The 10,478-nt window shown below is 55.2% G+C and overlaps 1 protein-coding gene and 1 pseudogene across 1 annotated transcript in view; one reads left to right on the top strand and one right to left on the bottom strand.

Moving 5' to 3' along the window:
* Window positions 1-10,478, bottom strand: part of LOC128980364 (zinc finger protein 850-like) — a 77,471-nt gene that overhangs the window by 54,603 nt on the left and 12,390 nt on the right. The window contains exon 2 of the mRNA XM_054398832.1: window positions 1,961-2,697. Coding sequence (XP_054254807.1) covers window positions 1,961-2,697 — 737 coding nt within the window. The remainder of the gene's footprint in view (window positions 1-1,960; window positions 2,698-10,478) is intronic.
* Window positions 7,561-7,715, top strand: LOC128980368 (U2 spliceosomal RNA; annotated as a pseudogene).

Below are 10,478 nucleotides of genomic sequence, written 5' to 3'. Positions count from 1 at the left end.
GGAGACAGGTTGGTGCCTGGGCCTTTGTCTCCCACTCCAGAAAGGAGGGTGGAAGGGGGGACTTGCCTGAACATGTTGGGACAAGTGTGGTGGTATTTGGGGGCATAATTCTTAGCATATGGTGCCTTCACCACATGCTTCTGTAATAGAAAGAAAATTTAATACATATAAGGCTTTATTGAATCTATTCTGAGGAGTTTCCCCAATCATTACTCCTCTTTGTTTATCTAACAGTTCTTTCAATGTATGGTGACTGTGTTCCATCATTGCTTGACCTGTAGGGACTGAGGGAATCCAGTCAAATGTGTTATGCCTCATTGTTTTTTGAGAAATGGATCCAGGACCATTGTCAGATTTGATAGTGTGAGGAATTGCCAACACAGCAAATGCTGAAAGCCAATGTCTAATAACATCCCTGCTTTTTGCTCCTGTGTGTACTGTGGCCCAGACTGCACCTGAAAAAGTACCAACAGAAACATGAGTATATTTCAATTGACCAAATTCTGCAATGTGAGTAACATGTGCTTGCCTTAATTGTAGAGCTTGTAGGCCACATGGATTAGTCCCTGTTTGAGTAGAGGGGGCAAAGGCTTGATAGTCTGGGCAGGCACAATCTGTTTTGCTTGTGTCCAAGAAAGGGCAAAGTGTTTTCTTAGTGCCTTAGCACTCTGATGAAAAAATTCACGAGACAAGCTAGCTTGGGATAAAACCTGAGGTGTTGGAGAAAGATGTTCAGGAAATGTAAGTACATCTGCAAGTGTATTTCCTTCTGTGATGAATCCTGGTAGGTTTGGATGACTCCTGACATGCATGACATAAAAAGGATGTTCTCAATATATCAAAAGACTCCATAAGCTTTTAAACAAGAAAAACAATTGTTCATTTGTATGCAATGTTTAAGCCAGGATTTCTCCAATCTTGGAATTACATTAGCAACACACTGTGAGTCAGTTATTACATTTAAAGGGAAATTTTGCCATTTCAAAAGAGCCTGAATTACAGCATAAAGTTCCACAATTTGGGGTGAGCCATGAATTGAAAACATTTCTTGTTTCCATTCTGTGTTTCCCTGCCAGACTATGACAGCTTTGCTGATTTTCCAGAACCATCAGTAAATACTGCAGGGCCTTTCACTGGTGTCAACTGACACAATGGTTTGGATACTAACACAATGTCTTTACAAAAATTAATTAATTCATGAGCTGGAAAATGTATGTCAATTTTTCCTGGAAAACCTCCCAAGGCAACTTGTAAAGGGAAGCTGTTAGCATGACACCAATCTAAATAATCTGCAGTTACAGAGATGTAAATTGTGGATGGTTCTTGTCCCAAAATTTGTAAAATTCTTTTACAGCTCTTCAAGGTAACATCTGATATCATTTGGATTGGAGTATAAATGGTCTTTTGAGGCTGACTTGGCAAGAAAATCCATTCCAATATCCAAATATCCAATATCCAAAATAATCAAAGGACCTCTCAGGGATGCAGAAGTTTTCTGAGTGCTCCCAAACACCACCCTGACATCCCTGCTATGCCCCCCAAAGATTCTGAAAATCAAGCCTACAAACCTCCAGACCCCCAAACACCTAACATCCCTTGAGTCCCCCAAAAAAAACCCTCTGAGGTGTCCCTGAGACTGCTCCCACCAAGACACTCTCAAGGCTCTTCTAAGAACCCTACTTTGACCTCCCTGAACTGGGCACACAGCTCCAGTCCCATTCCCGTGCAGACTCAGCAAAGTAATTCTTCTCATCAGCACTAATTGGTGTTCAAAAGGGCAGAAGGTGTTTGATCCTGCTGCAGTCCCCAGCCTCTGACACATGCAGGCAAAAAAGAGACGACTGGTTCAATTGTCTGGAAAGGCCCTTTCAGGGGCTCACCACTAACCCAACAGACCCTGGCTGGATCTATTTTTGCCTCCCCCACACTGTGGGCTGCTCACTGCCTCCCTCCCCCTCACTGTGGCTGCGTCGATGCCTGGTGAGATGGGAGCTGTGTGTGAAGCTCTTGCCGCAGTGGGCACAGCTGTAGGGTTTGTCACCGCTGTGGATGAGTTGGTGCTGGATAAATGAAGTGCTCGTGGTGAAGCTCTTGCCACACTCAGCACAGGGGAACAGCTTCTCTCCGGTGTGGATGCGGCGGTGGATGGTGAGGCTGGAGCTGTGTTTGAAGCTCTTGCCGCAGTCAGCACAGGTGAAGAACTCTTCAGTTCTGTGCACACTGTGGTGCCTGGTGAGGGCAGAGTTGCTACCGAAGCTCTTGCCACAGTCAGCACAGATTAAAGGCTTCTCCCCAGTGAGCATACGACGGTGCTGGGTGAGGCTGGTGCTCTGTGTAAAGCTCTTACCACAGTCAGGGCAGGTGAAAGGCTTCTCTCCAGTATGCAGACGATGGTGCTTGGTGAGGTCAGACCTGCTGCTGAAGCTCTTGCCACAGTCGGCACAGGTGAAAGGCTTTGCTCCAGTGTGCACATGACAGTGCTCGGTGAGGGTGGAGCTCCGTGTGAAGCTCTTGCCACAGTGGGCACAGCTGTAGGGTTTGTCACTGCTGTGGATGAGTTGGTGCTGGATGAACAAAGTGCTCGTGGTGAAGCTCTTGCCACACGCAGCACAGGGGAACAGCTTCTCTCCGGTGTGGATGCGGCGGTGGATGGTGAGGGTGGAGCTGTGTTTGAAGCTCTTGCCACAGTCACCACAGATGAAAGGCCGGGTGCCAGGGTGGGGGCAATGATGCTTCATCAGCTCAGAGCCAGCTCTGAAGCTCTGCCCACACTCAGGGCTGTGGTTCAGCTGCTCAGCTGGCACAGAGGGGCCTGCTGTGCCTTCATCCTGGTCACCTTCATCCTCATCTTCCTCCACCTCATACAAATCATCATCATAGTCAGCATTCTCCTCTGTATCTCCCATCTTCTCATCCTCTTCCTTTGGGCTACACTTCTGCTCCTTCATCTTGTTCTCGGGGTAGTTCTCCCCCAGTTATTCTCTGGATCCTTCTGTAAGGCAATGCTGGTGGGGGAAGAGGTCACTGCTGTGGCCTAGGGAAGATAGAAGCACCTGAGCCAAGGACCTCAAACCTTGAGATCCTGCCTGGCTCATGACAGGCCCTGACTCCTGATACATCCCAAAACAAAACACTCAGGTGGGGCAAGGAAAGGAGAGGGGCTCTCAAACCCCCAGTTCCTGCCATGGTGAAAGGTCAGACCTCCAATACCTGTGCTGAGACCTCAGGTTCCTGTGAGCAGTGGCCTGAGGAAGTTTGGGACGTACTAGAGGTCTCGTCCCACTGTGCTCCAGCCTGGCAGCATTGGCAGGGTGGTTCCTGTCCCAGACCCTCTCCTTTCATCTCTCCTGGCTCAGACAATGGAGACCAAACCACCTCCAACTTTCTCCCACCAACACTCAACATCCCAATCCCAAACATCACCTCCTGCCACACAACTGACCCACAGCAACCTGGGGAGCTCCCAGACACCCACCACAGCTGATGTCCTTCAGAAGCCATCGATTGGGAAAATGTGGGGGGCAGGAGGGGCTGGAGGAGGTCAGGAGGTGCCCCAGGCATCAGAAATCGGCTGGGGTCCTGCTCTTGCCCCACTCTGCCTTCTTTCCCTGTTGGGCTGCTCCAAGAGCCAGATCTACAAACTCTGCTCTTCCCCAGCACACAGCAGCAGGGCTGATGGACAGAGAAGGACACAGCCCCTGCCACAGACAAGCAAAGGGAACAGAGGAGAACACTGACCTGCAAGGGATGGCTCAGCACTGCCCAAAAACAGGCAGCAGAGCTGAGTCTTGCTAGGGGCAGCTCCCAAGCCAGGCAGCACAGGCACAGCACACAGCCAGGGCTGCTGAAGATGGGAGGTCTGAACAAGTGCAGACTCAGCTCCTTGCCCAGCACACAACCCCCAGCACACAGCTGCAGCCCAGCACCACAAGACAGCTGCCTCCACACAGCCTCTCCCAGCCCTTGCCTGCACCTTCCTCCCACTGCCTGACCAGGCCTCTGTTGCCTGCAGATGCATTTGCCAGGAGATCTTGCTCCGGATTCAGGTCTCCTCCCTGGCCCTGCCCCCACCACACCCACTCTGTGCTCATCTTTCCTCTGCACAAACCTCTCTGCTGCCCACTCCCCAAGAGATGATCAGAGCAGCCCTGAGCACACAGACAAAGGGAGGTTCATGCTCTCTGGAGATGCAGCAAAGAGGGGAGGGACTTGGTCAGCTTCTTGCTAAACCTCTTCAGCCCTCACTGTGCTGCTGGACAAACCTGACACCTCCAGCACCATTCACACACAGGCAGCCCAAAGAGACTCAGTGCAAAGCTTTTGGCTTCCTTCTCTCCCTGCCCATTGTTCTCACCTTTCTCTTTGCACTTCTCCTGCAGCTTCCACTCCACATCCCCAAGACAAAATGAGGTTTGCTGGGAGGGCACAGTGCCCAGGGGCTGTTGCTCATCTCCCAGCTGACACATGCAGAGCTGCAGCACAATTCACTCCTTTCAGCTCCTCAAATCCTGCCACATTCTGACATTTCCTGCACACACATTTGCCACCTGGGCCCTGCATCCTGCCCACCTTTTTAGGGGGACAAGGCCTAATTCCTGCCTGACCATTCCCAGGCCCTTCCCCCATTCCCAGCCCATCCATGGCCCTGCTGCCTTTGCTGTCCCATGGCCCTGTGGCCCCCACCTCCACTGCCACTGCAGCTGCAAGGCTGGAGTGCAAAATGTTGTGGCTGAGGAAGCATCTAAGGAACTGGAGTGGAACCAGGAGCACAGGAATGGAAGGGGCCTGAGACTAAAGGCTGGCATGAGCTGGAGGGCTGAAAGAACAGCAACAAGCCAAGGGGGGGGGGGGGGGGTGTTAGAGATGGGGGGTGGGGAGGGACCCTGCAGCCACCTCATGCAGCAACTGATGAAGGGGGAGAGAGAGGGAGTGAGACCTCAGGTGACTCCTGCCCTGGGCTATGGCTGGGGGTGTGGCTAGGACCTCTGAGTGCCTGCTTGGGCTGTGCTGGATGGCAGGAGGTGGCAGGGGACTGTCCTGAGCCAGGCAGCATTTGGGCCTTTCAGCTTCTGGGCTCAGCTGCTGCCAGCACCATTGCAGGTAGGAGCCAGGCAGAGCCACACAGCTGCTCAACTAACCCCTCCCACCCCTGCAGCCTTCACTCTCCATCTCTCCAGACATTGCTCCAGCTGCACTCACTTGGCTGCCCTGTGAGAGTGCCCAGGCCTGATCTCCACACCCAGCATGGCCCAACACAAGCCCCTGGATGAGAGCATGGAGGCCAATACCCTGGAGAACAAGTTGGAGGAGCTCAAGTGGACAAGCTGGAGAGGTGGCCAAGGTGAACCTCAGGAGGTTCAACAACAGCAAGTGCAGAGTCCTGCACCTGGCCTGGAAGAAGCCTCACAATCAGTACAGGCTGGGGGAGGTGGTGAGAGAAAGCAGCTCTGCAGAAAAGGACTTGGGGGTGCTGGTGGAGGAGAAGCTGGCCAGGGGCAGGCAGTGTCAGCTTGCAGCACACAAGGCCAAGGGCAGCCTGGGCTGCACCAAAAGCAGTGTGGGCAGCAGAGCCAGACAGCTGAATCTGCCACTTTCCTCTGCTCTAGGGACACCTCACCTGCAGTACTGCAGCCAGCTCTGGAGCCCTCAACACAGGAAGGACATGGACCTGATGGAGAGGGTCCAGAGGAGGCCATGAAAAGGATCAGGGGCTTGGAGCAGCTCTGCTATGAGGCCAGGCTGAGGGAGCTGGGGGTGATCAGCCTGCAGAAGAGAATCCCTCCAGAGCCCCCAGACCTGGGTCCCTTGGGGGCTCTGGGGATATCCTTTCCTCCCACCTGGGTCTTAGAGACCATTTTTGGTTCCTTTGAAAGAGTTTTAAGGTGCCAGGGCAGTAACTGAAGGGTCCCAGGCAGGCATTTTGGGGTCCCAGTCTGCTGCTTAGATTCCTCGGGGCTGTTTTAGGCTCCTGGGTTCTTACTTAGGTCTCTTGGGGGAACATTCTGAGCTCCAGGAGGCATTTTGGGCTCTGCCTTTGCTCCACCTGCTTGTGCAGGGGCCAGCCTGGGCTGCCCAGGGGGACACAGGGGGTCCAGGGAGGCTGTTTGGGGGTTCAGGGCTTGAACTCCCCCCACATCCATCCCAGGACCTGCAGCTGGCTGCGCTGGGCCAGCAGGAAAAGTCATCAAAGGCTCTTGGAGCCTCCCTGGGGCCTGCTTGCTGCCCTCCATGCAGCACCCAAGGCCTGGCTGGAGGCACCCAGCACAGCCACAGCAGCCTCAGCAGCACCACAAGAGGCTGTGGGAGGCCACAGCAGCCAGGTCCCACCCACCCCCCAAACACTACAGACCCCCACAGACCCTACCCTGCCCCACAGGATCCCAAGCCCAGCCCCAAGATTCCCCTCAGCCCCAGGGGACCCTCAGCCCAGCCACAGCTTTCCTCCCAGACTCCCAAAGGATCCAGATTACAACCCTCAGCCCCAAGGGATCCCAAGCCCAACCCCACACCCCCCCACAACCCTACCCCTGCCCCCCCTGCCCCAAGGACCAGGCCTGCAAGACCCCACAGATGCCCTCCCCCCCAGCCCCGCCCACCCCAACCCCACAAACCCTCCAACAACCCAACAGACCCCCCTGCACCCCAACCACCCTCCCGACCCCACAACTCCACACACGCCCCCAGCAGCCCCACACAGCCCTCCCTAATCCTCAACCCAGCACAAACACCTCAGGCCCCAGGGATCTCAACCCCAAGCCCAGGCTGCCTCCCTCCGCCCCAGGGGTCCCCACCCCACCTGGCACACAAAGGGGACGCAGAGCAGGAGCCCAAGGCACAGCTCGGAGCACAGGAAGTGACCGACACGGCCACAGCCACATAACCCCCCCACAGACACCCTCAGGCTGCCCACAGCCCCACAAAGGTCCCCAGACCCGCACGGATCCCCCCAGACCCGCAAGGAGCCCCTCTGATCACCCCAGCACTCCCCACTCCAAGCCTCACGACCCCTCCCCACACAACAGCCACACAGAGGCTCCTCCAGCACCACCAACTCCTACCACACAAACTCTCCACCAACCCTGCGGACCCCGCTAGACCCCACGGACCCTCCCGGCCCCCCCAACCCCGCAGACCTCCTCCCGGAACCCCACAGACCCCTCCCTACCTCCAACACACAACCCTCACTCCCCGGGGATTCCGATCCCCACCTCACGATCCCCTCCTCAGCCCCACACATTCCCTCACCCCACCTGCAGCCGGCACAAAGGGGACGCAGAGCAGGAGGACGACCAAGAGCTCAGCGCACAGGAAGCTGCCGACCGCCGGCCCCGGCAGGCTCCTGCCGACCACACAGCGCTGGGAGGGAGACCCCGGACCGGACCCTCCGCCTGCTGCGGTCTGGGAGAGCAGAGAGCGCTGGGATGAAGGTACCGAACACCCTACCTGCTGCGGCCACGTGTGACTAGGAGCGGAAGCAGGGGGCGGGCTGCAAGACGAAGTCCCGCCCACGTCTGCTCAAACACAGCCAATCAGAGGCGCCGGCAGCGCGGCAGCTCCTCCCCCTCCTCCCCGCTGTCGAGGCACAGCGAGGAGCTGCCACTGCCGGCCGCAGGATTAAAGGGATCTTTGCGGGTAGGAGTTGGATCCGGAGCTTGTTCTCTCCGCTCCGCTCATCGTCCTGGTATTGCAGTGCCTCCGGGAACGGTGCACCCCCACGGGGACCTTTGCTGGTTAACGACAGAACTTTCTGTTCTCTGTCTTCCCTTCTTTACTCATTCAAGCTCTCCTTTAGATCTCTCAAACTCATCTGAGGTCCCTCAAATCATCCTTAGATACCTCAAAGCCTCTTCACGTGCCTTGAACCCTCCTTAGAGCATTCAAACCCTGCCTAATGTCCCTCAAACCCTCCTTTAGATCCCTGAAAACCTCCTGGAGATCCTTCAAACCCTCCTGAGCTGAGCTTAAAGGAATTGTGTGGTGAAAAAAAGGAAGATTTGGGATTTGCTGCAGGACTGGAGGCTAAGTCTCCCTCCCTTTCCTTGCCCCCTGCCTGGTTTTCTGCCTTCAGTTCCCCTCCTCCTCAAGCCAGGCAGAGGCAGAGTGCTCCACCCAGGGCGCAGCCAGCAGCTGGAGTCATTTCTCTGTCACCTGTTGCGAGAGCAGTGGAGGGGAGGGGGATGGGAACGCATTTGGACTCTGGGGAGGAGTGAAGTGGAGGGGGAGTGGAGGGGAGGAGCTATGCTAATGAGAGACCAATGGCACTCGAGAGCGGCAGGGATGGGGCGTGGCCATGCAGTGCAAGGTGAAGACAGCAGATGGAGTTTGGAGCCTGCAGGGAGACAGCAGCAGCTGTGGGACAGAGTAGGACAACCTGTGCTGGAGATGGCAAAGGGCACTGGCAAGGCTGGCAGTCATCAAGAGAACCAAAGGCTTTGCCCCGTGGCTATGGCAACCATCTGCCACCAAGGCCTGTGAGGAGACCTGGGCCTAAGGCACTGGGGGAGCCCCAGGGATCAGTGTTGGGCCCCATCCTGGTCAATATCTTTATTGATGATCTGGATGAGGGGACTGAGTCCATCACAGTAAGTTTGCAGATGACACCAAGCTGGGATCTGGAGCTGATCTGTTAGAGGGTAGGAGGCTCAGCAGAGGTTGGAGGTGAGACCAAAGAAATGTCCCTCAAAGGGCAGAGCTGCTATGCATGAGGCCATCCTGAGGGGTCAGGAAATGGCAGGGAGAGCTGAGACAGCTGAGGGAAAGGGATGGAAATGGCAGGGGGAGAGCTGAGTGGGGAAGCAAGAGTGGTGTCAGCAGCCTGAAGGCAAAGAGCTGCAGGCATGGGACAGTGTAGAACAGGCTGCAGTAGGGATGGCCAAGGGCTCTGGCAAGGCTGAGAGGCCCAACAGGACCAAGGGCTTTGTGCCCTTGGCTCTGCCACTTGCCTCTGCCACCAAGGCCTGTGAGGAGAAACTTTGCTTTGAGCCTTTCAGGCTCTGCTGTCCTAAGGGCTGTGCTCAGGCCTTTGCCTTTCTGCTCCATAAACCAAAGCCAAGGTTTTGTCTCCTGCACTTTGCCTTTGTCTCCCTGCAGTCATGGCCTCCAATCAGCTGCTCTAAGGAGTCCCTGGGGAGGCTTTGTCAGTAACGACCCTCAGTGGGACCCATTCATGCTTCAAGGTACTTTGGATGTTTCTTCTGACTTGGACTTCCTCAGAGGCTTCTTGAGTCACTATCTGAAGGTCATGTAATCAGCCCCAAATGCTCTGTGGGGCTCATTAAAATCCTGACTAGCCACATCTCATCCTCTAATGCTTGCCAAGATTTCTGCAGCTAATTGGAGAGGTTTTTATTACACAAAACATCTCATGAAAATGATTTCACAGAGTACATTTCATTACTTTTCAGCAGAAGTTTTCTCTTTGCAAGCAAACCACAGGAAAACCTGACAAGGTCTGATCAGGAGGACCACACTCTGCTGCCCTCTGCTCAGTACAAGATGTGGCTGATGGAGAAATGCTGCCAGGAGAAATTTCTTAGATAGTTTCATCCTTGCTGCTTCTTCTGGAGGTCACAAAGTGTCAGAGAATTTCCTCCACTGCTCACTGCTCACCCTCACTGCCCACTGCCCCCAGCAGAGCCCAGAGCCACATGTGAGGGACAGGATCTGCCTTGTCAGGGGCTGTGGGTCAGGGCTTGGCCCTTTGGATGAATGAAACCCCTCCAGGTTTCCTCAGCATCAGAGCCACCTTTAGCTGCTTCTCCTGACCTGTCAGCACTGCCTCAGTTCTCTGCTCTCACCAGAGCCTGCAGGTGCTTCAGAGCCTCCAGAGATGCTTCCCTTGCATCCACTCTCTCCTTCTGCTCTAACCAGACACTGAGGACACTTTCCCTGTATCCTTTACTTGAACCAATTAGCACTACAACAAACTTCAGAGTTTGAGTCTTTCTCTGACTTCTGGAGATGTTTCATCAGCTGCCTCTCAGTCCCTGAGGCTTACCTGGCACCAAAGCCACCAGAGAGGTCCTTAAAATGTCTTGGGCTGGTCCTCTGCCTCCTTGTTTGCTGCTGAGCTGGGCCAGGCTCCTAGGCTGGAGGGAGCTTCTGGCAAGCAGGCAGTGCTGCAGAGACACAGCTCTGGCCAGGAGCAGCTCCTCTGCACAGCACAGCAGGGCTGAGGCCACTGCCAGGGCATCTCAGGCTGATGAGGAAGGCAGAGAGAGCTTCAAGGTGGCCAGCACTGGGAGGATGCTGAGAGCTCACTGCAGGAGAAGTCAGTGCAGTCCCTGACACAGTCAGGCTGTGGCTGCAGGACACTGCAGCTGGAGCTCCTGCAGCCATCTCCATCTCGGCAGCTGATGTTCAGCTGAAGGCTCCTGGAGTGTGCACACAGAAGGATGAGCAAAGGCCTTCAGTTGCATCCTGTGAGCAGCAGTGAGCTGAGCAGGGTAAGGAGAAGGCTTCAGCCTCAGCCCCTCTGC

The sequence above is a fragment of the Indicator indicator genome, unplaced genomic scaffold, assembly GCF_027791375.1.
Source record: "Indicator indicator isolate 239-I01 unplaced genomic scaffold, UM_Iind_1.1 iindUn_scaffold_133, whole genome shotgun sequence".
NCBI classification, from domain to species: Eukaryota; Metazoa; Chordata; class Aves; order Piciformes; family Indicatoridae; genus Indicator; species Indicator indicator.
The sequence above is the reverse complement of the archived record's forward strand: the minus strand, read 5'-3'. Positions and strand labels throughout refer to the sequence as shown.